The sequence below is a fragment of the Corvus moneduloides genome, chromosome 12, assembly GCF_009650955.1.
Source record: "Corvus moneduloides isolate bCorMon1 chromosome 12, bCorMon1.pri, whole genome shotgun sequence".
Lineage (NCBI taxonomy): Eukaryota > Metazoa > Chordata > Aves > Passeriformes > Corvidae > Corvus > Corvus moneduloides.
The window spans coordinates 4,915,777-4,942,931 of NC_045487.1; the positions used below are offsets into that span (position 1 = coordinate 4,915,777).

At 38.4% G+C, this 27,155-nt stretch overlaps 1 protein-coding gene and 1 long non-coding RNA gene across 2 annotated transcripts in view; one reads left to right on the forward strand and one right to left on the reverse strand.

The window, feature by feature from the left end:
• Positions 1–23,016, forward strand: LOC116449838. Its single transcript, XR_004242564.1, has 2 exons — positions 1–9,230; positions 16,536–23,016. It is a non-coding gene; the product is annotated as an uncharacterized LOC116449838 (long non-coding RNA).
• Positions 21,750–27,155, reverse strand: part of CDYL2 (chromodomain Y like 2) — a 59,720-nt gene continuing 54,314 nt past the window's right edge. Inside the window, exon 7 of the mRNA XM_032121740.1 lies at positions 21,750–26,274. Coding sequence (XP_031977631.1) covers positions 26,116–26,274 — 159 coding nt within the window. The 3' untranslated portion in view covers positions 21,750–26,115. The remainder of the gene's footprint in view (positions 26,275–27,155) is intronic.

Genomic DNA, 27,155 nt, shown 5'->3' on the forward strand with positions numbered 1-27,155 from the left:
GAAAAAAGATGATGTTATATTCCAGCAATAATAAGGGGGCTGGAAGAGCTAAAGAAATGAAATGCTGTGCCACCTTACCATCTCTCATCTTCCCTCCTCTCAGCTTGAACCGACACTCACAGACATGGTATAAAGGCTCCTGGCCAGGGTTATCCACTGGTAAATGTAAGAAACTGGCTCAGGAGTAAAGAGAAATGTTGTGCAGGGGGTCTCAGTTATGAGGCTTCAATGTTTTGTTTGCCCCAAGACCTAAACTGGCTTGTGGTGGGAGAGCTGAGGTTGAGCTGGAGTTCTGTGCTTTGGGGGGATACAGATCAATACATGAATGTTGGTAACAAAGGAAGAGCTGACTCTTGGCTGTCACTTCCATCTGGCAGCTGAAGGTTAGGGAGGGGTTTCTTGCAGTGGGGGAAGGGACTGGTTCGTTCTGTAGAACCACAGCACAAGGTGCTGCTGGCAGGGGCGTGCGCCTGGGAGCACTGGTGCTGATTTGAACCACTGAACTGTTATCTCTTCACAGCCACTCTGAGTCAGCTTGTCTTCCTTGTTTCCCTTACTGCCTCTGTGTGTTGGTTGGGAGCACTGTAATTGCTTTGAAGAACTCTGGAGTGGAGGAGGAAATGTGCACACGCACATGTAAGCATGCACACACATGAGGAAATTAGGAGGAATCTGCAAAACAAGGAATAGTTAGCAGCCAAAAGTCATAGCAGTGAGGAAAGAGTAGCATCTTGAGGAAGTCTTATTAGGAGTCTTCTTTGAGTCAAATACATGTTTTAGTGATGAACCCAGTGAAAGGTTTACTAATTTTACAACAAAGAAACAGAAAAGGAGAATATTCTAGATGCCACTTTTTTTTTGCCAAACAAACAATATTTGGATGAAGTAGACCTTTATTGTTTTGACAATAAAGTAGTGCTCAAAGCCATATTTGGTTTAGTACTCTTCACTGCAGCATTAAAACACCCCTAGCTTCTGCCCTGAAGAGCTTACAATTAAATAGACTAGGCAGAGGAAGAAGGAAGTGAAACGATGAGAATTTATTGGCATTTCTCAAACACATGGAGTAGGATCAGTAATTTTCAAGACTGTCTATGGTAGCGATTTTTTGGGGGTGAGAGTGTTGTTTAAAGGGGTTACTTCCATCAGGGCCAAAGAGTATGTTGTTCCAGGGCACTATATTTGTGAAGTGCCTCAACTGCCAGAGATACCTGTTGTATCCAGTCTTTGTTGATTGTCAGTGAGCTCAAGCAGTCTGACCCTCAAGCGTCCGTTCTGCTCCTGTCCTCTGGATGTTATTGATCATGCTGCAGTGCTACTTGTACTTGTTCTTTCGAGGTATTGTTTGACTGGCTGAATAATGCATTTCTGGCTTAATACTAATATTTTGGCACTTAAAATATTTTAGCTAGCCAGCTTTCAGGGAAGGAGAATGAGCTGATGTTTCTGGAATGGAATACAAGGAGTTAGGATATATAGTTAAGCTGTTCTGGATATATGTCTCAGGAGGAAAGATTAATGTTGGTGGTGGAATGAGAAGAGCTTGGACTTCAGGTATGGAGGGAGGGAAGGGACTGTCTTGCACTTTAGGTAACCCCCACTGCACGACAGACCTCACACAATGCTTTATTTGCTACTCTAAATCACCTCAGCTGTACCTCAGCTGTATGAGGGGTGACAGGGATGGGCTGTATGGGGGGGTTCACCTCCACCTGCCATTTCAGTGTGGAATGGAGCAGACATCTCTTCTTGGTTCCTATCAGTATTATGTCCAGCCTGGTGGTTTTGCCATCTGTTACAAACATGATTGCTCAGGCTTTACCTTCTGCAAGAAAAGCTCATACTGGAGTGTTCTGTGCAGGGCAGTTTAGTGAATGGGTTAAATTTGTCACTACAAGATTTACCCAGAATGCATTAAAACATGTTAGTTATGTGAAAAAAGACCAACACCACTTGGTGAGGGTTATCTATGCAATGGGCAGGAGAACTGAAAAGTTCAGAAAGTTTTGGTCTCAGCTTGTTACTGTTGTGTTGCAGAAATGCACTTGCTATAGATAAGGTTAGATAGATAATTAGGTAATTAGCTTTTAGGTTAATACTATAAGGCTTTTGAATTACCTTCCCTAAAATACACAGCAGTTCTTCCTTTTTTTTTCCCCCCACAAATTAGACACCGCACATCAAAAAAATGCACTTACATGCAGAACACACATGCACTGTTTTTTCTCTCCTTTTTTTTCCTTTTAACCAAGAAAACACTTGAACACAGACATAAAATTAAATGCAGGACAAATGCTGTAGTTATTATATGCATAAGCAATAAGTATAATTTTGAATATGACAGCATTATCTGTTGTACTCCAAAGCAGAGAAACTACATCTTTTCTGCTCTGACAGAAGCAACAGTAAAAGTTAAAACATCATTTCTCAGGTTCTATAAACCAAACTGACTGATGTGCTGTCTGCTGAAATACACATTGCTTCAAAATTGATGCTGCTGTTATTTTTTATATGTCTAAACTTTTAGTGATTTGTCTTTCTCAAAGACAGAAAAAAGAGGTGGAGGGAAGAGATTCCTAGCATCTGCTCATAATGAAGGATTCTTTTTATTCTGTATTTCAAATCTTTCTTGATCAAACCCATGCAATTCTCTGAACTGCTTCTCAAGAAGGAAATATAGTGTTTAGCCTTAAAGGCAAGAATTAAACAGCTTGCCCTAGAGGGCCCTAAACTAATAGAAAGGGTGAACACACGTAATTATTCATTCTGGTGTTTCAGGTTTGAAAAATGTAAAGTAAACCAATCAGAATAGTCTTTCTAAATGGTTTTTTCTTGTCATGAGAAGGATAGAAGATCTTGATCCTAAAGGAGAGGAAGACTTAGAATAGTTTAGACCTGTCTTGCAGTATACTTAGTTTACTCTTTTCTGGCCCATTCTGTGTTTTATCTGCTAAAGAGGAAACATTATATTTCTCATTAAGTGAAATAAATTAACCTTCCTTCTCCCATTTTGTACTGAAGAAAAAGCCATGGCTTGCTGGTTACTTTAATTCAGGAGACATGAATTCAGGAGACAGGCAATTGAAGAAGGCTTTCCTACTTTCCCCCTTCTTCTGTTTTTTCTCCTGTTCAATAAAAAAATCATTATTTGTCTATTTAGCATCCTGTGATGCCTGAAGGGGTCAGTTAAGTGCTGTTGTTTGCATGAGGGAGAGGATGAGTGCATTGGAGGAGGAAGGGCAGGGGATGTATTGCCAGCTTTCATCAGCTTATTTCTAACAATATTAGGAGGCAGGTCTGTGCTAAACTATTTTGTTTTGGCTAAAGTGGTTTTGGTACTGGTGCAAGTGAACAGCTGGGAGCTGCTCTGAAGTGGCAGAAACCTCTGCAGCTGATGGTGAGGAACTTCTGGGGATAAACCTTTTCCACCGACACAGTCTTCACAAGCTGGGAGTTTGTCCATACCCCGAATTCTTCTCTGCAGAGCTGAAGGAAGAGTCTGGTGAAAGAGATGGCTGCCTGCAAACCCCTTGGGTACTCATTTGGTGTGGAAAGCTCTCCATGTTAATTTCCCATTCTCTCTTATCCTTTCCTGTACAGTATATTAGTTTATTGGAATGCAGTATATTAGTTGGTTGGAATACAGAGCCCAAGGAAGTTTTTCTATGATATGTCTCAGGAAAATACACTTGAATGTACTGTCAGTTAAAGGATTGGCAGAGATCTTACTTCATGGTTGCAAGAAAATGCAACAATATTCTTTTTTTCCCATTAGTTGAATGACATTTCTTCAGGAATTAATAGCCCCATCTTCTCTTCCCATCTCTGGATCAAGGCCACTGGGGATTTATAGTAAGATAAAGCAGGGAAGAGCTGATGGCAGAAGTTGTGGTTTATGGTATTGCCAATCTGGTGACCTTAAGCCTTAACGAGGCATTGATTAAGGACCTGTGGCATTGCTTTAACAGAAAAAAAGAAGTTTTAACAAAGTGTGAACTCTTATTTCTTTTCTCCAGCTCTGTCACCAAAGTTTTGGAGGAAACCTGGCTATGAGTGAGCGTTTGGTCTCACATAGTGTTGAACCTTCCCATCAGAAGCTCAGTGAAGCTACTGCTCGCCTCTGCTCTGGAGCAGCAGTTGTTGGACAGCTTTCAGCTGTCCCCATCAGCACTGGGACACTTTCATGTGTGTCTGCAGAGCAAACCTTTCCGTTCTGTTCTTAAAGATTGGGAGCAATGTCCTTAAACGCCAATAAATGAAACACGTTCCTTTATGTGGCATCTCCTGTGGGTGTATAGTGTGTACTCTTGAACTTTGAGTTCTTGATCCTGTCAGAAGACAAACCAGCAGCCAGTCTGTTATGACTATTCTTATTAAGAAAATAATAAGTAACTAATATGAACTCCTGTCATTGCGGAAGTTCAGTACACACAATATAAAACACATGGCAGGTAAAACAAATAGAAAGATTTTCTTAGGTCATCTTCACCATCGTCTTTGTTGTCCTATTTTTGTTCTTGATTTTCATTTTCGAAAATACTGTAACATGTCAGCAGCACAGAGCTTAGAAATTAAAACTTGGATAAATGATTATCTAGTACACCAGAAACGGATGTATTAAAAATTATGGAAGCAAATACCTTTTACTAAAGCAGAGTCTTTGTGCAGATCATAGCAGCTGAAATTGGTTATTTAGCCTTTCATAGATCTGATTTATATTTTATGATGGGAGATTAGAAGCATTATTGAAGTGTGATAAAAATCAGCTGCATGTTTTGAAATTAGTGACACTATATCATCTGGATGCTTTGTTTTTTGTACGGTTCAATGCCTTTCGTAGTGTTCACTAGAGGACCTTCAAAATGAAAGCATCCTAAATTTGATGTTTGTATCATGACCAAGGGACAAAATATTTTAGTAGATGTGTGAAATGAACAAGATTCTCCATGGATTTAAATTATGATAGCTCTATAGATTTTACTAGATCATGGTATATAATTTACGACTTGGGGATCTTGTTCTGAGGAATTTTCCTTACAATATTTGCTGCCATGAATATTTATGTCTATCTTTCTTGCAGCCATGATAATCTAAATGATTTGCAAATATCTGCATTAAAAAAAATACAAGCAGAAAATGTATTATTTGAGAAGTTTGAGAGAAGGAATAGCCAATCCAAGAACTGCCTTTGAGCTTCATGCTTCATTCAGGCTGTGAAAATGACAAAAGTCTTAGCTGTGATCATGTGTTGGTTTTAAAGCTGAGAAACCAAATTTGAGAAATTGATGTGATTTCAGCTTCCTGCTGTGTTCACTTATACCTATAAAAGGATATTGAGTGTTGGTGTGCTTGAATAGATTAGTGTTGTTTTTGGCAGCTGATACAAACTAGTAAAAATCTGGTATTGTTTCCTACAGATCAATAAGAAACAAGAAATGGGGTTAGAATTTTTTTAATATGATATGCTTTGGCTTTGGCTTTCCTTGTATAAAAATATTATGACAAAGTACTGTGGTTACTCCCAAATCAACCAGCTTCTGCAATGTAATTCTCATTTACCCCACCCCTCAAATTCTGAATTAAAACATAAAGAATGAAATAACTGAAATATGTACAATGAGCTGCATTTGTGATCTTGTAAATGCTGCAGACAGCTCAGAGTCTCCCCAATAGGTCTGTTTGAGTATTGGTGCTTCCCGGTAGATCTGATGAAGTGCAACTGACTGGAACAAGAGGCTTTGGGTTCATTCTAAGCACTGCCAAAGACCACAGGATCAGAAGGCAGGAAGCTTTAGGGCATGTCAGAAAGGGAAAGTAAAAATCTTATATTACATGAGGACTATGGAGGCTGAAAAAAAATCAGTTTAATTTTATCTGTGGTTGTAGGCTTTGCTGCAGTAATCCTTGCACATGAATGCATGCATTCACAGCTGTTTTTTAGCATAATAAGCTGTGCACATACTTTTTCTGTTCCACATTGTGCTTCTTCCTCTTCTTTTCAGCAGTGGTGGAAACTGTTCTTGCAGATGCTGATAATATCCATATACAAAAGACTGTGGTAAGGAAGCTGGGGATTCCAGTAATAAACACATGGTTCTCCAGGAGTGTGTGTGTTTTCTGAAGTACTTACAGTCAGAGTTCAAAAGGAGCAAGTTATTTTTGGAGGTTTTAGTGTTGCCTCATGGTTTTCTTCTCTGTAACAGCAAGAATTCGTCTGTACTTCTTGCTCTGCGTGGAGCAGAGTGAGTGCAATAGTAAAATAGGCTCTGTTAAGAAAAGTGGTGATGTTGAGGAAGATGTGCAGTGCAAGATACTCTGCAGCCTCCTTTGCCATGCTCAGAAAATCAGGGAATTTCAGTATATGTATGCCCCCATCAAAAAACTGAAGCTTTGATTGCTGCTTTCCAGCTCATTGTAGGTTTATATGTCAGCTGAGTTTAATGATGAGTGGTATCCCTTCTGTAAATGTTTTATTCAAAATGGTAAAAGCACTTTCTCAGATTTGCTGGAAAGGTTGTCATTTCAAGAGTGAAATTTGTGAATGAATTCCCTGTACATTAAAATGGACAGCAACTTGGTATTTTGTTCTTTTCTGATTTTTTCAGTTGACCTATGCACAATATTCACACTCAACCATATAGACAAGTAGATTAATTCCTTCAGAGGCTTTCTTGCATGTTTGTTCTTGGATTATCCTTTTATTTCAAAACAGCCTGAGAGATGTGTGTACCACCCCCATTTTACAGGTAATAAACTGTAGCAAAGGAAATGAATAACTGTTTATACTAATTCTGATGGCCTAAATTGTGACACCTAGGACTCAAATTACGTGTTTTCTACTCCCTTGTGGCCCATACACTCCATGATCAGGGAACAGCTTCCAGTGCAGCTGGTCAGTATTCAGAACCATTGTACCCAGTCAGAAGCTCTGAAATTGTGGGACAAGTTTGATTCAAAAGATTTTCCAATGATGAGAAAGTAAATCAGAGATGGGGATGAAATCCCATTCCACTCTGCGATATGCAGGTGTCCAACCATGAGACTTGTTTCTTTTTGCTTGCCTTTCTCTGCCCACTCCCTGCCATTTCAAATATGCTCGTGACCTTCAACAATAACATGGGAGCCTTTTTCTCTGAACAAGCCAAGCTGCATATGTTTCTGTCCTGAGCAATAGGGAGTGTGGAAAAGAATATTATGGAATTACATAATCTAGGGCCATGTGGTACTACATAATGTATGGGATGTTTCTCCAAATACTAGTTCTGCTGGCACCTTGCATAGCACCTCCCAAGTTCTCTCCTTTCCCTTCCCACTGAAAAGCCTTATCCTGCCAAATGTGGTTTAGTTCTCTTCCGTATTTATCTGCTGTTCTCCTCCATCTAGACAGATGACTGGCATGGATGTGTAAAGTCTAGCAAAGGCATTGTGAACTGAAAGAAGAGCTGCTGTGCTGGGCTTTCCCTTGCTGGGGCTGCCAGGCCAGAGTGTTCCTGTAGCTCAGCTGTGGCTTACTGAGTTGCTGCTGTGCAATTCCCAGGCATGGGATTGTGCAAGAGGCTTTATTATTCAGGTCTAATGATTTGTTTACTTAAAGTATAAAGCAAATAATCAGGTTGAGTATCATTCCTAAATGCACTCACAGTCACTTTGTGTAACCTCTTACTACTTTTTGCAATGAAACCTCTTTAATAGACAGGCTTGCTCTGGGAGATGATACCTTGTACCTGGAGCAAGAACATTTAACTGCTTCAGTAAAGGTGCTCTTAGCTTAGAGTGTGAAAGACAAGTTTGATTTTTGTTTCAAGATGTGAAAATTCAGTTTTCCCTGCCTAGTAGGTGTGGTTATGTGTTGTTATGTTATGTTATGTAAAACGTGCTACCATGTTGACCCTGTATTTGTGTATAAATTAAGACAGTTTGGTTTAACCTTTGACTGTATTCATATCCCTCTACTTCCCTCAGTGCATAAGAATAAAAAGGCATCCTAGAATGTTAGTGTTTATCAGCGAGTTCTCTACTGATTTAGAGGTTTTACTGTGGTTATGACTGTAGAAAAAAATACAGTGTATCTGTGGGTATTGTATTGCATTGATTGAGGAGCTGTATTGGAGCCTTAATCAGTGACACAGAAGAGTGAATTTTTCTATACAAATATCCTTTGGCAATTTTTTCTCACAGAGGTAACAATAGAAAATAATTGTATTTTAACAGAAGTTAATATTTCAAATGTATTGAGTATATTTTGGGACTTGTGACTTTCTGCAGTTGTCCACAGAGCATCCCAAAGGCATGTTTAAAGTACTTTAAGCAATTAATTTAGTGTTTATTTTAAAACACTTACGAGAGATACAGCACAATAGAAGAGAACATTGGCCATGATCTGTGGTTTCATTTCCAGTATATTCAATGGAGAGTGTAGTTTGTATTATCCTTTTCTAGAACAAATTGCCTTTACTTGTGCTAAATGTGCAAGTATGTACAGTTGAGCATCTGTAGTCATTATGTTTTAATTTGTGGACATTTTTACTTGTGTGTATAAATTGGGAGCTGCAAACTAGAACTCAGAGATTCACGTGCCCAGTTTTGAGGACATGTATCTCCAGTTTTGGTGGTATGAGTACCTGAACATTTTAAAGATAACAGAGAGAAGAGGGATGATTGCAAGTTGTTGAAATATGTAAGTGGAAGGGTAGAAATGTTGAAGACTGTGAATAGCTTTACTTTCTTTCCCGTGAGTGAATTCTGTAGGTTGTAATAAAAGACCAAGTGTATGTTGGGATGAGTGAGTAATTCAGGGAACTGTCATGTCTCTCTCCCACTCAGCCTGTGGAATCCACACTCAGGGACAGTCAGCTGATCTTGGCTGCAGGGCAGGAGAGGGGAAGTTCCCAGCTAATCTGGTGCACACACAGTTAAAAATGTTTACTTATTGCTTCAAAGGCATCACAGTGAGCTCTCACACTGGGTTCCAGTAGACATCATAAAAAGTTAGTTTGTGAATGTGCAGACACAAAAGGAAAAAGGCTCAGTAAATAAAACACCAGTCTTGCAAGTAATTCTCAATATGGTGTTTGGTTTATGCACTTGATATTTTCAGGTATGTTCTACTCAAGTGTAACTTCCTTTATAGGTAATGCCAAAGCCCCTGAAGCTCTTCAGTTCAAAAGTTAAAATAGCTTGATGCAGCAAGGAAGCAAAGTTTTGACATCTAGAATGACAGCCTGGGTGAAGTAAGTAACTGACCTTCTCTGGATGTGATGTTTTAAAGTGTGCTCGGTAATGACTGCTACAGTTAAATTTAGACTTGCACAGTAAGCCTGCTTTATAAACTAATTTATTTTCAAAGATTTTTTTTCATCCTAGAGAAGATTTTTTGTGATTTTAGATTTTGAGAAAGATTGCAAAATCTTTCTTTTCCTCTCTTATCTCCATGCCTCTTATCCACATTCAGACCAAATAATAATTTATGAATACTTTTAATATTCATCAGGTTCACAATCCAAACCACACTTCTGATTTTTTGGACATTTTGTTCCTCCAAACCTCACCCCCTTTCACTCTTGTGGCCTTTGTCCTTGTCCCTGCTTTCATTGCTCTTTCCCCAGGGAGGCCTCTCTCTGTCTTGGACACATTTCTTCTAAACTGGGAACTGCTATTACCCTTCTGGAAAAGAAAAACTGTGGAGAACTTAGAAATTCCTTAGCTATGTAAAAATTTAAGCCACGGAATAGAATGCCTCCAATGATGTAACTGATGACATCTGAGTCTCTGAAGTCTTCTGACAGGGACAGGGAAATGGAGATTTAGTATGCCAGTAATAAAATAAAATGTTTTAGGAAATTTCAGCTTTCCTGCATGGCTTCTCCCTGCCCCTTCTACTTTTAGAGGCACGTCCAATATTTCTGAGAAATACCAAAGAGCAAAAAGAAACTTATTATTTATGATTCATCCTGAAAAATTATATATCATATTTATAATTCATAATCCCTGAAAGTAGAAATTGCACTCTGTTCATGGAATCAGATTTAATAAGAAGGAAATATGTAGCTTTGTATATCTCAAATGAGCACATAGCTCATATGTTTAGGGTAGCATTTTCAATGTACATGTGTCTATACACTGAAAAAACAAAAAAATAAATTTATTCACTAACATGAGCAATATTTCATGAAGAGAAGTTTGATTAATTTCATACTAATATTTTCTAATTTCCTGCTCTTCTGAGAATACTTTTAAACGGGATATTGATTCTGTTTACAAAAAAGAGCCAGGTTATTATTATAAAATTGGAGCTGAGCCCAGATGGAAATATGTACTCCCTTGCAGCTCTCTGCATTGTATTGGAGCTAAATGCTGAGGTTCACCTATCCACAGTGTCTGTCTTTATAGTAAAGGACTTTTGGGACTTCATTTTCTTTTGAATGTTTCCTTATATCCTTGGTAGATTTCCTGTAGAGAGTACCTGCTTGCTGTCTGCTGAGGGGCTGATCCAGCGCAGGTTAAATGCCTAGGATGTCAGTAGGGGGTCCAAGACTGTCATCCTGACCTATGGAAATTAGCCTGGGCTGTATCACTGATTTCAGTCCTTAGAGAGTTATGCCCTTTCCAAAAGAGATTTGTAGACACCATTAATGTAATACACATAATTTATTTACAAATATACTTGTTCAGTGACTAATTTCTTAGTCACTTTATTTTGCATTTGCTTAACTGTGGAGCTGGAAATTTGAGTTTATCTCATGGATGGATGGATGGTTAATCTGTGTGATGTTTATTTTTCAGAGGAACATTAGTATCTCAGAAAGAGATATTTAACTCAAGTGTAGAGTGGTGTGCATGTGTAGAGCAAAAATATGTCTCCATTCCCCTCTGATATCTGAGCTTTTTTAGAAAGCTTATGGTTTTGCTGTCTCTCTCTTGACTTAAACAGCTGATCACAGTTTTGGAGTTACAATTTGTGATAATTTGAATACAAGGGGAAACAGCACAAGAAAGACGTGGATCTGTAAGAGGTGTCCAGAGGAGGGCATGAAGATACTCAGAGGGGTGGAGCACATCTGCCATGGGGACAGGCTGAGAGCTGGGGCTGTTCATCCTGGAGAAGAGAAGGCTCCAGGGAGACCTCCTTTGTTGCCTTACAGTGCTTTAAAGGGGGCTTATAAAAAGGAGAGGGAGGGACTTCTTATGTGGGCAGATAGTGACAGGACAAGGGGCAATGGTTTTAAACTGAAAGGGCAGGTTTAGACTGAATGATAGGATGAAATTCTTTACTCAGAAATTCTTTACTCAGAAATTCTTTACTGTGCCTGCACTGGCACAGGTTTTCCAGAGAAGCTATGTCTGCCCTATCCCTGGAAATGTTGGATAGGGCCTGGAGCAACCAGGTGTACTGGAAGGTGTCTCTGCCCATGGCAGGGGGTCTGAATGAGATGATCTTTAAGGACCCTTCCAACTGAAATCATTCGATGGCTCTGTGAAACTGATGATGGACTAGAGTCCTTCATTGCTTCAGTCTGGTTTAGGGGGTTTCAGTGAAAAGTGCCTAAATATTTTGCAGACTGATACCAAAAGCAATTCACATGTCACACCACATGTGTGGAGCACCTCATGCTGGAGCAGAGGGTTGAACCTGGGTTTCATAAAGCTAAGCCCACCACCTTAACCTGCTTACTTGTTTTGTCTCTCTAAGCTGGCTGATTCATTTGAATTTATTTTAACTTCATTTGAAGTATTAACTTATTCACTGGAATTATTTGAATGCACTGATTTATTCAAAAATATGACCATGAGAAAAGTAAATAGCAGATTGCAACAAATTTACATTGCAAAGAAAGGGAGAGCAAATTTGATCTGCTGTGGTGAGTCTAACTGTATTGGCTGGAGTTTAATTTGGGGAAAAAAATTATCATAAATATGATAATAGAGCGTCTGATATTTTTCTGGTAAATAACTGGTCATGTAGGAAAACCTCTCAGTCTCCACCCTCACAAATCATTTAAATTCCATCATTCCTTGGGGTTTTAAAATTACTTCCAGTGTGTTTAAAAGGGGCTGTTGACTAGAGATGAGTAAGCAACCCTTCTCTTGAGATAAAATACATTCTTTGGCTGGCAGCCCCCAATTCATTTGTCTTGATATCAGTGGAAGTATCTTTATGTTTTTTGAATCAAATGTTCATAGCAATGAACCCAAAAATCAATCATGTGATACCCAGTAACAGCTCGTTTACTTATTAATGTAATTGTGTACTCTGAGAATGCTCAATATTTAAACTTCTGTGGTTGTTTTAACAATTGTTGCTTCAGACTTCAAAATACAGTGTAAATCAGTAAATGTAAATGCATTACTCTGTCCTTCATGTTCAGGCGAGTCGCTACTTCCCTTCAAATCACTGAAAGCCCTCTTACCCAGTGCCTTTCACTGTGCAGGCTGACAACAAATCCATTGAGTTCCATGCCCTGATTTTGAGAGAAACATTTTATTTCTCCTAAATCTCTTTATAACAGAATGCACTCAACCATCCTCTTTTCTTGGAATAAAGCCCCTTTTTCAACCTCTTCATTCCTTGTGCTTTACCCTGTTAGTTTCCAAGCCCTGTATTCATGAAGATGTTTCACAGTTCTCCTGGAGTTGTAATGATTTGTATCACCTGCTAACCTGTGCTTTTTCCTACTTGTCTTTTGTCTTACTGTCTTTTGAGCCCCAGCTGCAAACCCCATTTTTACATCTCATACAAACCTACTGTGTCTCTTTCTCCTTTGTATTGATCTTAAAGACCTCCCTCTAATGTGATGATTGTAATAAATGAGACTGTGCAAAGGCTAGGTAGAGGCTGATGAGCAAAGCTGGCTCCCATCTCTGAGCTTGATCCATTCAAGTTGGTGAAAAATCTCTTATTGATTTTAGTACAGCAATGTCAATATTAAATTTCCATGTATCTGTATTTATAACCGCATTTCTGATGGTGAATTTTCCTCCTCCTTGGACAGGAACCATCTTTGTCTATGTTACCACAGCATCTTGGCAATGGAGACAAATCTGAGTTTATTCATCTCTATTGTAATAGAATCATAAAATATTTTAGGTTGGAAAAGACCTTTAAGACTATCAAGTCCGACCGTAACACCAAACCTAACATTGCCAAGTCCACCACATAAGTGTGTCCCTTACCACCATGTGTGCCATCATCAAAGACTGGGAAAGAAAAGGGGAAAAGGATTTGGGTGTTACTGATCACCTTGCTGCCACATGTAAGAACCAGTGAATTTTCCCACTGTCTGTTCAGTTTTATAATTCTTAATTCTAGAAGATTGGTAAGAGAGAGCAAACGCAGCATTGGGATTTATGGGTCAGGACACTTACCTGGGAGGGTGGGAATGAAGTTCCTGTTCTGCTTTGTCAGTGTCACTTTGTGGATTATCATATCTGGAAACCAAACTGCTGTACAAGGGGAGTTCTGAAGAGATTGAAGTGGCTGTGTACAAATGGGTTTGAGCAAAAAAAAGGTGCAGAATCGAGCAGCAGTAGATGAAACCTGATCTTTATTTCTTGGCTGGTGCTGCGCAGCAGTTTCCTTGATGACTCAGTTACATGGTGAAATCAGCTTTCTGAATCCAAAGAACAGAAATGCCTTTTATAACAAGGGAAGGTTCTTTCTTGGTAATCTGTTCACAAAGTAGAACATTAACCTGCTGAAAATCTTACTCCCTTAATATAAATGTCATCTTTCTTAATGTTCAAAGCACAGATTTTACACAGGGAAAATTGGGAGGTCTTTCAGAATAGAAATGAGAACATTTTAGAGCATTAGTTGACTTACAGGGTGAGAACCTCACCCCAAGCATGTGGGTTTAGCTTTTTGTACTTGCTTGGTTATAATTCTTTTTATATCAGTTGAAGATGACCTATTTTTCTAGTTGTAAGATTTGAATCTCTAGAAAATGAATCATTCTTGTCAAATGAACAAGACCTTCCTCCTGTTTTAAAGAGATAGTTATTTTCATGCATATAACCTGTGGTCAGTTGCTTTAATTAAAAAAAAAAAAACAGACCAATGATTTAGTGTTTTTGTAGATTGTCTGCAAGTAATACAGAGGCAAAAATAATCCAAATCTCTGCAAATCCAGTATCTCAGCCTACCTCTGTTTTTTGAAAGGTGATATGAAGGTTTGTGATCAAGAAAGAATGATTTTAAGCATATGAACATGTTAAGAATTTGACTGTCTGAAAGGTTCATTACTGAGCACATTCTCACTGGCCATCCTGGAGTCAGGCAGTGCTCACAACAGCAGGCACTTTGGTATTTTAAAAGGGATTATTGGCACAGTTCTAGGTGAACAAAGGCTTTGCCAAAACACTGAAATCTTGCCAGGGCAGACACAAAGAGTGGTTTTTAAAGCAGCATTGTAGATTTGGTGCCTAATTTCCACTGATGCAAATTTTGAAAAAATCATGTAAGGAGATGCCTGGTCTTTGATGTGGAAGGAGCCCCATTGCTGCCATGATGTCAGTCTATGGGTTACCTTAAACACAAGTGCAACTCTGGCCTTGGGAAGTCAGAGGGGTTCAGTGGTGTAGAGATGTACTGTGTTAGTTTGAAAATCATAAAATAATTTAAATTGGAAGGGCCTGCCAAGCTTTAGCTTCTCAGACAGTAAAATTGAAATTTTCAAAATTATTATGTATATTTATAAACTATTTGTCACCATAGTAATTATAAGAATGCTACTTAGATTTGATTGAAGAACAAACAGGACCTTTTCTGGAATAGGGGCCCATGTTTGTGGCAGCCTGTCATTAATTAGTCTAAAATACACCAATGGCTATTATGGAGGAATAGAAAGATTTATAAAGAATATAAAGGTTCTGTAAGCAATTTTGGGACCTACTAGACTGTCAGCTACTTACTGCATTTATACCACAACTTGAGAACTACTGTCATCACAAGAGGAGTTGTTAGAAAATCAGAATATCCCTGTACTTGGTGTTACTGGTTTTTATCTTCTAGAGATAATGGTATAAATTATATCTAAAATATAAACTTTTGTCTCTACAGTATTTTTATGTAGTTTCTGCTATGGTGGCAGTTTTGTGCATCTCAGCTTTACCCACATGCGTTTTTTCCACTGAGCCTTTATCTTCATTGACATATTTTTAAGTTCTAAATATTTGCATTTTCTTTTGGTTGAAGTTCATCCTGGCTGTGCCAAGTTCCTTTTGCCTACTGCACTTTTTGCTTACCCATGAAGAATTATACTTATCTCCCCATACCTTGCTGCAGCAGAACATTTTGGTACATTTTCCACCAAGTTTACTTTTGAGTTGGATGCCGCACCCTTAGATACATCCTGCACAGACAGGTTCCTGCTATGTCCCCCGTGGTGAGGTCTGTGAGTATTATCCTTCCTCACAGGCTCTTGCTTGTTTTCCTGGTGGTTTTTCATCATGACCCTGCAAAAGAGCTGCTGGCCTCACTGCTACTGCATGTTTATTTGTTCCTGTATGTGTTTAGAATATTTTCTTTTAATTTCTGTAGCTTCTGTGAGAGAATCTTAGAGTGTGATTTTAAGTAAGAGGTTCTCCTCTGTGACTGAGAGCGGAAGTTTCAGACCTTGCCTGTGCCCTGGCCACTGTACAGTGGACATTGGAATCCTTTCTGTTTTCAAATGGATTTGCACAGTACATGAAAACTGAATGTGGTCTGTTGCAGAATGATTTTGGCACTCCTTTTTAGTAATTACGTATCATTATACTGCTATTTAAATGCAACCTGCCTAAACATTTTATTAGTACTTTACTACTTAATTAACAACTATTGCTGAAAACAGTCCCCATACTGAGACTTATTCCACTTAAGCATCCATGCTAGTGAAATGTAACTTGCCTTTTGAAGGAATATATGACATTCTGTGGAATGTTTTTTCTTGGTTGGTTCTTGAAAGTGAGCCACTTACTTAGTGCTGAGTATCTGAAATTATTTAAAACAGTATCTGCTAATGCTTTCTACATAAAAATGATAATTATACAAATAAAATTCTCAACAATAATTCACATTCTTGTCTGGGTGAAGAGCCTTCATACAACAAGCCACCAAGCTCTGCTGCTAAATCAACAATTGTGTTAGCCTTGTAGTGTCACTACATGTGTCATTTCCTTTGGTCTCTGACTCTCCTGGTGTGTTCCATACGTTCCAAGCAGTGTAGAATGGAATGACCTGGAGATGTTGTCATTTCCCAGGGATGTACACGCAGAAAACCAAAAAGGTGTTTGGGTTTGGGAGAAAAGATAAAGAATTTCCTATTTTTAAATGAATTTGGTTTTTTAAAGATCATTTTTGATGGAGGGGTGCTGGGTATATAAAATAGTGCTCTAGGGAGTTCTGGAGCTCTGCAGGATTTCTGGGAATTAGTATTGCTATAATGATGGAAGATTACTTAGAGCCTTCTGCATACAAGAAAGATATGTCATGATTTTCTTCCATAAACTGCAAGCTTAATACTGCACACTGCCAATCTTTTACATTCCTCTTTCTTTAGGAATCTCAGATGGAGAAGATGCATGCAGGGGGAATTTGCTTTCAAAACTGGACTTCTGCAGGACTTGGTTCTCTTCTCACAGTTGTGTAGGCCAAGTGCAACCCATGACAGAATCCTTCACAGTGAGTGACATCAGTTCCTCATAAAGTTATTATTTAGTCATAGTTCTGTATTTCCAGTTGGTAAGATCATGGAGGGGAATGTGGTGTTTGAAGAGAAAATCTTCCTGCTGCTGTGTTCTTCTGTGGGACACTGCCATGTTTCAGTTGTCCTAGATTTTAGTCAACCATTTGAGCTCACAGTCAGCTCAAATTTATCTCCTTTGGCTCAGATGTGTCTGTGTAATCTGCAGCCCTTGCTGCAGTTGTTAACAACTGGCAGAAAGACAGGGCTGAAGGACGGGGGGGAAAGTCTTTCTGACCACTCCGGTAGAGTTTGTCAGGCCTTGTCTCTTAATGCCATAGGTGTTGGTTTTGTCTAAACTTTGGGATTAAGGCTTTATTAGGGCCATTAGATGGGAGAAAAGACCTTCATAGATCTGTGAAGGGATGCTTACTGTATTTCCACCCTGGACATATTAGATGTCTGTACAAACTAATTCTTATCTCTGCCATTTCACAGCCCAGGCCTAATCAGGGCAGGACAGACTAACAGTAAATAGATGATACTGGCTGTGAGTTGAGTTTCTGGAGGAGATGGCTCAGGCCATGGAGGTCAGTGGGGCCAGATGTGTAAAAAAACTCCTTTTTGTAGGCTCAAGCAGCATGATGACAGCAAAGCTGGCTGTCCTCAGCCTTTAACTGGAAACGGTATCTGTTCCCTAATGGAGGCAAGTTGTAAATTCACAGATGGTCTATAATTACCCTTAACTAACACTCTGAAGGTAGTAAGTGGAGCCTCACCCCCCTCCCGCTTTCCCCTCCTCCACAGGTGTCCAATGTGGTTATTTACACCTGTGAAGAGTGAGTAAGAAAGTAGGTATAAAATCCTGTCATTCAGGTTTGGCAGTGTTTAACAACCTTGTAAATGAGTATTCAAATCTTCAGGTGGAAGATTGAGTACTCTTTCCAATTTTTTTTTTTTAATCCTCACTTTTTATGCTCTTTTTCCATCCTGAATAGAGTACCTAGAGTGATCATGCACGGTGATGCTTCAGTGGGGAACTTTTTACGAGGGGTTAATTTAAAAATTATTTAGGACATCTTTTGATTTCATCAACCACTCACAAGAACACTGTGTAGCAAAGTAGTGTGCATAGATACTCCTCAGGGAATAGGACAGATGAGTTGAACTGTATTTTCATTAGGAAAACGTACTCCTTTTTATATCTATGCAAGTATTAAATATTATCAATTCTAATGCTCTCGTGAAACCCTTTGGCACTCAGCCTTGCCAGGGTTATCATTGGGATTTTGGTCAAGAGTAAGGATTTTAGGACTGCACTGATATGCGTTCATGAACCTCATTCTTGTCAGTTTACTGTTTGCTATTTTCTTAAGTGTTTGTCCTAATTTAAAATTTGAGAAATTCTGTAAAGTTGGAAGAAAATTGAGAGTTGCCTGTATTAGTGGTTAAAAAATTCCAGTAATTTTTTGCATTTTTATGGTGTGCTTTCATTTTCTTGGTAAGAAAAATGTTCTCTGAGTGAGGGTTAAATGCATTCTTGACACTTGATTCCCTCCCCTGCCTGCTGACTCACCATTTCATTGGCACACAGCCATGGTACAGTTGTGGAGTGTGTTTACCAAGTGCTTGAATCACAAATGGAGAGTTGTTGGATTTTCTCATACTTGAAATGGTTGGGAAAAGTTTTAGCCTTTCAAATCAGCCATATTGCAGACTGTTCCTTTAAAGCTCAGTTTTAATATTTGAATATCTTTTTGGATGAAAAGCATTTATTTAAAAAGCGCCATTTAGAAGGAGACAGTGTCTTTGTGTTCTAACTAGAGACAGCCATGTATGGAAGATGAGTCCTACCAGGTCTAATGTGCTTTGGGTTGTTCCTTTCCAACTGGCATCACATTAGCATCCAGGAAAATAAGTGCTTCATCCTGCTACATGTAAATACATGAAGAATAAAACGTGCTGTTTTTCTGGTCTGATGAAGGCAGGCGCATCCCAGTGCTGGGGATGGGGTGGGTGTTACCAGCACCATGTCTGGGGCTTGCTCTCAGAAATGAAGGGAGGATTCGAGTCAAGCAGTCACCAGCTCTGCACCCCACAGTCCAACCAGAAGGATGCTGCTAATCTGACCTTTGCCCTTGGAGCAAGAGCATCCATTGGCAGTGCAGCCAGCAGGAGTTTGGAGTTGGTGCTCATTTTGAGTCTAATGGGCAAAAAGTAGATTTGAAGGGAATTGTTTGCCAGAGTCTGAGCCCCTGACAAAGTTGCCGCAGATGCATACAAAATAAACAAGTAAGAGGCTAAAATAATGCAGATCTTGAATAATTAGGCATGGGAAGAGTTTAATGTGAATTCCTGTATTCATTTAATGAAAGTGAATACCCCAGAGCCTAGTGGGCATCATAAGGAGAAACCAGGCGTCTGGAAGGACAGCAGTAGGAAATTGCTGATCTTTTTGGAGTAATAGATAGTGTAGTACTTATTTACAGACACATCAGAAACACATTTCTGGATGACTGTGAATAACTTATTTCTAGATGATAGTAATTAACTCAATTCTAACAAGTCAAGATTGCTGCTTAGTGTTTAAATCATTTTTCATTCTAGAAACTCCAATGTTAGATGGCAGCTTTTTATCTCACATCTTAGGAGGCAGCAGCAGTTCAACAGCCCTCGTTTCAAACATGACTCCTGGTTGCAAAGAGCATTTTCACTTTTCTCTTTACAGTTGTTCACCAATATATTTCTGTGTATGACCAATGTATAAAATCAGTTTCACAGATGTGTTATACAGTCATCCAGAATTCAAATTGATAAATGTGACTGAAGGGTTGAGGAACATTAAAACACAGCACGGCATGACTTTCTACTAACAGGAGTCAGCAATAACACTGTAAATGTTGAAATTTATACAAGACTTCATAGACACTGCTGTTAAATTTTGAACTAATGGAACCCTTCCTCCAATGCTAATTATGTGTTTCTCATCAGAGCACTTTATCTTTTGAAGAGATGGCTACAAGATATTCTTGTACTATTACTGTGAAGGAGTTTGCTGTGGTATCTGTCAGCCACTGGGTTTATCTAGAAGCAGGCGAAGTCAAGAGGAGGATCTCCACTGATGCTGGTGGCTCTTGACTTAGAATCATGGGGTTTGTTCAAGTGACACCAGTGTCAGGAAGTGATAAGGAAAGGTGATAGAGTTTAACATAGAATTTTTAAAGTTACTAAAGGTTTCATTTTCTCAAAATGAAAATTGCCTTCTTTCTCCCATAGTACTCTTAACTGTTCCAGATGAAAATTACTGAGTAACACCAGATGGACTTAATAATTGGAATTTAACAAAGTTTTTAACAGTTCTATTTTTATTATATATCTGTAATGAGCAAATTTGTGAAACCAAGGAAAGAGTATAAATTAAAGCAAAGTGGTGCTAACACAGTTCAAATGGTTTGAATTCTACAGGGGGTTTTTAGTCTGGCTTTCTTAGTAATCTGAAACTCGCCATGCTATGACTGGAGATTGGTTTTGAGGTGAAGTCAGAGTTGTGAAGAGATGCATTATGTTTGATTAAATTTTTCTTCTGAGGTGGTTTCATGACAAATAAGACACCCAAGGAGAGGTGAATTCCTGAAGTCAGTATGTCCAGAATCAAACCTGACTTTTTCCTTTGCAAGCAAACTGTCCCCTAGTCCAACTTCTGACAATTGTTTTGCTTTGAAATCCCCCAGTGTTTAAAATTGTCTGCTTTTTTTCCACATGCTTTCATTTGCTTTCAGAACCTCTCCTTGTTCTTGCCATATGCAATATTATTTCTGTTATTCAAAATGAGAAGTGGTACATCTTAGTGTATGTAGAGCTTTGACCTGTTTTTATATCTTAATTGGGATTAATACCTTCCTGCTCTTTTAAAACGTGCAATTAATTCTTTATATCTACTTAACATGTTCCTTTTCCATTTAATTTGTATATTAATGTGCTGTAAAAAGGACTGACATTTGAAAAAGCTTGAACCCTCCCCAAACACTTGGATGAAGTTTTTAATTTTAAAGAATTTTTGCTTTCCTTTAAAAATGAGTTATTTAAAATAAAATTCCCATGTTGACAATCTGTGTCAAAACTAAACCAAACTTATCAATAAAACTGTTAGACAGGAAAGCTATGACACCCTGTTCATCATGTGCACATTGCTCACAGTCCAGTGGAAGCTACAATAAGTTAATTCCTGACAAGAGTCACTGTAATAAATAATTGGATTTGTTGATAGTGAAGTAAGACTAAATTTCTCAGTCCTCTGCTCCAAATAGCTGACCACAGTTTTTACTAACAGTGTCTGTCAGTTTAAAGCCAACCAATATAATTGCTAGAACATAATTGCTTCCTTTGAATGAAGTGTAGGTAATTTTTTCAGACCTTGTTGTATAGCTGGGTTGGCTAACCCTGGCTCTCTGTAAAAATATCCTTCCTTTTCTGCCCCAGGCAGAAGTAATTTACAATTACTCTTCTAACCATGGGAGATATGTGATTGGAAACAGCATTCATGGACGCTACGGGCAAAGGATCCCCTGGTACACAAGAGCCCCTGGCAGAAATGTTGTCTGGAGCCATGGGGGGGGACCACAGGCTGATCCACCTTCTCCTGCACCAGGCTGGGGCTGGGCTGAATCTTGGCCTTCCTGAAAAACACCACTTCAAAATCCAGTTCCCTCATGTGGAGCCAAAATCCTGCATGCAACAGCTGGCTCTGGGCAGGAATATTTTAGGTGATGTGCAATAGCAAATAGTGGAAGCGATAACAGTGGAGAAGGTGTCCTAGAAGTGTGTTTGTGAGACAGTTCTTGGTGGTTTTCTATGATTTGATCAAGAAATGGTAATTGAAATGGATCATAATTGATTTCAGAGAGTTCTTATTGCAGTGTGTCTTAGTGCCCTGGGTTTTGCCATTTAAAAAAAAAATCTCTTTTGAAAAGCCCACTGTATGCCTGGTCTCTTTGGAAAGGCAGGAGCCCATGAATAGCATTATCATATATAATGGCTACCACTTATCACGTTCATTCTGATTATGTAAAACTGAAAATCACTGCATTGAAATGAAGTTTCAATGTTTTTATTCAAAGCAGCTTCTCACAATGTATAAATACTGCATATTAACACACATGAAAAATACAACTTCTAAGGCACCCAGAAATGTGTCCATACACTAGTTACAGGACCATCAACAAATAAATTGTGTACAATTTGATCTAGACAGTCAATATTTGATATATCAGAAGATACAAGTCCCTCAGTACTGTACCAGTTTCAGAAAATATTTACAACACTGTGATATAGGGGTGCCTGTACCCTTATAATATTATAATATGTACTCATCATTACAAATATTAGAAACTGTTTTAGTCTGTTCCATGGCATTCTGACAAAATAACTTAAGGGCCTAATTTGCAAAGTTCTACAATTAATTATTTGTGCAAGTTCTGAAAATAAATTTACATTGACATAACTTGTGAATTTTTGGTTCTTTGCTTCATCTCAGAGGTTTGGTAATAAGCCTTACCAATAGACATGCCATCCCAGCTGAACATCACTCCTTTCCCAATAGCTCAGTGGATACATCTTTTCCCCCTTACACCTGACATGGATGAGAACGCAGTGTTTGAAGCAGAAAGAGACTATTTGATCTTCGGTACAAATGTCAAACTAGTTCACTGGCAAAGGAACTAATGCTTTGTTAGAATAATGCAATTCTTTGGTCTTTTGTTTTTATGGAAGGCATAATATTTTTATTCACTAAAATTCGAAATCCTGTCTGTGAGCAAGCAAGCTAGTGAATGACTTTCAGTGTAGTATTTAAAATAGCAGTAAAGAGATTTAATATGGCTTAAAACATACGGTTAATTGGGCAGACACAGATAACACATCGAGGATACCAAGTACCCAAATGTACTATGATAAGATTGTCTATAAGTCTCTTATGTAAACTTCTTTAGTGTCTCCTAAAGAGTGCTGGCTTTAGCCAGATTTGACTTTTATAGACCCAGCCACACAAAGCCTGAGATTAAACTACCATGGTTGGGAGCACAAATGCACAGTTTATATATAACAAAGCCCATGCTGACAAGTCTACCTATGTTGTTCAAAAGAAACAACCCGTATTATCCTTTTCACAAGAAAAACTTAAGGCCCTGTACTCTGATTTGCTAACTTTCTTACAGCAATTATTTGGGGAAGTCCTTAGTGCTACATAAGCAATTATGCAGCTTTAAAGATTTCTTGTACCTAATGGTAAGGCTTATTCACAAATGCAATACATTTATAAATTATATTTAAAACTGTAAAGGCTGGCAAAATAATTAAAAAACCCAAAACCAAAAATAAAAGAAACCCCAACCAAAATTGTCTGTTCATCCCTAGCATTAAAAGAGCATTTCATTCTAATGAAAAACTATTGGCACAAAACCATTATATTATAGATTAAAAGAACAGTTCATAGTAGTGAAAAAGATTGCCTAAAACGCATACCCTAACCTACCACAGAAATATAAAAGTTTATATTTTGAAAATATATACTGTATTAAAGTTCGTAAGCTTATTTATTTAAACAGAAATGTACTGAAATAGTAAACTAAGCAACACTTATCTACAGCAAAAATATACATGCAGGACAACACAAAATAAATTGCTTACCTTTAATATCTACAAATGCAAAACTGTAGATTTTTAAAGATTGTACAAAACAATTTACACAAGAATAAAATAACATACTCAAACAACAAATTGCATTTTTAATCTTAAATACTGTGAATATTAGTAAAGGTACCCAGACTAATATGTACAGTACATCTAGATATCTGAATACCTAGTAAGGATAGAAACACAAGAGAAAATTCAGATTCTGATATTTAAATACTGGAAAAGAAGCTTTCAACATTGTTATTATTCTTTTTTGAAGGGAAAATAGATTCCATGAAAACTAGATTGTAACTGTATAGATATGAATAATTAAAAATGTTAACTATGGTTAGCGCTTGCTTTAATGGAAAAATAATTATAGAAAATGTATTTCAACCATTCCTTTGTCATAAAAAATGCTAAGATACAGATATCTGAAAATTCAGATGAAATGGTGCAGTTTAAAAGATCCAACAACGTAAGATTCTTCTCTGTTTGCAAATCTCATTCGGAACGCATTCCTTCACATTGCTGAGCAATCTTGCTATATTTATCTACAAAAACTAAGCATAGTATTGAAATAAACTTCTAATATCTTATTAACACATGACTAGGACTTATGGCTCTCTGGACGGGAATAAAGGAAATAAAGGAAATTGAGGAATCGTGGTACTTTCCATTGCCTTTTTTCTCTTTTTCTGAAGGTATATGCTGGAGGCCTGATTGTGCAAACGTGTGTGTGTGTGAGAGTGGTTTTCACTTGGGTGATCCCTCTTTTTCCAGGTGACTCCGTGTGCACCTGCCATGCCGGGGCCCGAGGCCTTGATCCAACGCACCCTGCGGCACTGCTGGCAGGTTGTAGACAAAAGCAAGTGTTGGTATAAAACAAGTGGTGCATCCATCACTTCAAATAGTTATTGAAAGAGCTCTCTTTCAGTCATTTTCAAATAAGCTAATGGTTTTGATAAGTTTTTTTTAAAAAACATTTTAAACCGGCTACTTAGAAGCCAGATTCTGTCTTTTTAATGAAGAATTTCCATGAGAACTTCTGCATTTAGGGTAATGATTTCCTTAAAATTCAGTGGTACAATTAGGGCATAAAAACAGCACTTCTAATTATTTGTGGAAAATGAAATGTTACGTGAATGTGTTGAAGGCTACTGTTTACTGTAATCACCTGTTCGTTAACTTTACAAAGGCTTTGTTGAAACTCTTTATGGAAATACTAAGAGGGAGAAAGCTGAGCAGCCTCATTTGCAGAGGTTTAAACCATAATAAGTCACTGAGCTCAAGGATGAAGAGCAAGTGCACAAATTACAAAGCAAACAAATGTGCAAAGCTTCTGCTTCAAGAGGTTTCAATTTGGGCGTACTATAATGGCAGGTGAAGTCTCAGAGCATGCTCCTTTCCTTTCCACATGAACTGCCCATAGCAGGAAAGAACTGAGAGAGATCCAGTGTTCAGAAGTCAGTCAGTGTCACTGAACAGTACTAGGATCACATTCGAAAAGAGCAGATTGGATTTTTCTTGTTTATTGTGGACTGCTTTTATGGATAGCCATAAGTTCTTGTAACAGGTGGTGGGGTGGCCAGATGTGGAGAGCTGGGAAAAGCAAAACAAAACCTCTGCCCCCACTTAGTTCAAATGCCTAGCACCTTGTATAAACTGCTGGCCCACACCCAAAGGCCTCCAGAGCAGAAATTATCTCACACCTGAGGAATCAGGCAACTAGACTAAGGCTCATAAGGATTTGCTTTTAGACTTCAGACCAAAAGGGGTGTTTAAACCTGAAAAACAGTACGATGCCACGGAACGGCACCACTCACCCTGTTACTGATATCCGGCTAACAGGAATATAGTAAACTTAAATAAAGCATCTGGTTGGCGAGCCCTTCAGTGCTCCTCAAGAAGGCAGAAAGTGAAGAGAGACTTAAGGGGGACTCACTGTGTCAGAATCCACTTTTTTTCTCTTAACCCTGGCAAATGAATCTGTTTCATACATCTTTTGGACAATTTCACACATAGAGGAGCATGCACGTGGCTGTTTCGTTTGCTGCCCACAACATTCTGTGGGTTTTCTGTATATTCTTTATTTTTCTACTCAGTTTGCTGCTAAAATTGTGTTTGCATTCTCATGTGATGCTACTAATTCATTCAAGGGAAATATGAAAATAAGATCTGTGATCAATAAACAGCTGAATATGAACACAAAATAAATAAGTTAAATAAATTCAACAAAGAAAAAAATTCTAGTTGTTTTTGTAAACTAACTTTACATATTATACATATAAATTATCAGATTTTTCCATTAAACTATTAGAACTTAGAAAAAATAATTAACATATTTCTAATGTATGGTTTTTGGGTCTACAAAAGGTCGTGCTGACCCGGATTTTAGACTGAGCCCTCTGTGTCAGCCCAGATGTGCTGCAACAGCAAGAATAAGTTAAGAAGGACAGAAAAAATAAACCCTTACAGGTGGGTGAGCCTTGCTGGGCCTCAGTGGTGCTTCTCAGCACATGGAATGTAGAGTTGGATGTGGATGAGCAATGTGAAAGATGCAGCCTCTGCACAGGTTATGTGCACTGAATGCCTGCCCACGTCTTGGTTACACAAAATCAAACCGGCTGCAAGCAGCTGTGTAGCTCACAAGGAAATCCACACAGCCACAGGCATTGGGATCACTGTCACAAATTCCTCACTGATGCATTGCCTCTGCTTCTCAAACACAGTCATGTCTGACTCTGGTCACAACTGGAGCAATCTCTCTTTAAGTTAGGCCAAGACATCAGACTTCATAAATTTTGTCTTGCAAGTAGCTGAATAATGAATCCAGTCCTTTGGAAGAACTCCACAGCTGTTTTAACATCTGACACTCTTTCTCGTTCACATCTTCAAGTCCAGATTTCAGGAAGCTCCGCACGAGACATTTGGACTCTTCCAATACCTAAAGTCAAAATACGACTCAGTATTTTATTTTGAATCTGAGAAAATTGCTATGGATAATGGCGTGAACAGCATTTTTAGACTACTGACTCTGTTTTACAATCTAAATAACTTCTTTGGGCCCAGAAATTACAATTGATTTATAGCCACAACTCCACTTGCTGATAGTCAGCATCTTTAAGAATTGAGGTTGATGGGTTAGTGCCAGGTTTTTAAAGAATGAGGGATTCTGAAGTACTTTAGATTAATTGAAGGTCTGCCATGAAGCACAAGAAGGAGCTGACCTCCCTCACATTGAAATGAAAATGTGTGAGGCACAATATACTGGCTACCTGTTTTCTGGAAGGGGGCCTTTAAGGTTAGACATGTTGGAAACCCAAATGTGGATGTCCATCATCTTTAACAATTTTCCCTCATGTATTATTTCCTTATCAAAACAGAAAATAAGAAAGGGCCTTTACTGCAAAACCCTGTTAAAGCCTATTTACTTACATTTTTATGAAAGTGAAATATTTTATAAAAGAATGGTGCTGAGCAAAAGAAGCACCCTCTGACTGTGTTCTGGAGTTAGATTTACTTGGCAGATACAACAAATCACCAGAGATCTTTGCAAGAGAATGTGCAATCTCAAGCCCTTAGTAATTGTAGCAAGTTCTACAAGGCATGAACTGCAGGTCCATGGTTGCTCCCATAGTGCAGCTCATTTTTCCGAGACCCATGTTTAAACACATTGAGGTTGATTCCTTTAAAATTAATTTTGAAATATACAACACCAGTATGTATCTCACAAGGAACTCAACTAGTCAGACAAACCCATTAATAATTCCTACATTACTGATTTTCTGAGGACAGAAGATTTAATATAACTAATACAGTGCTCTG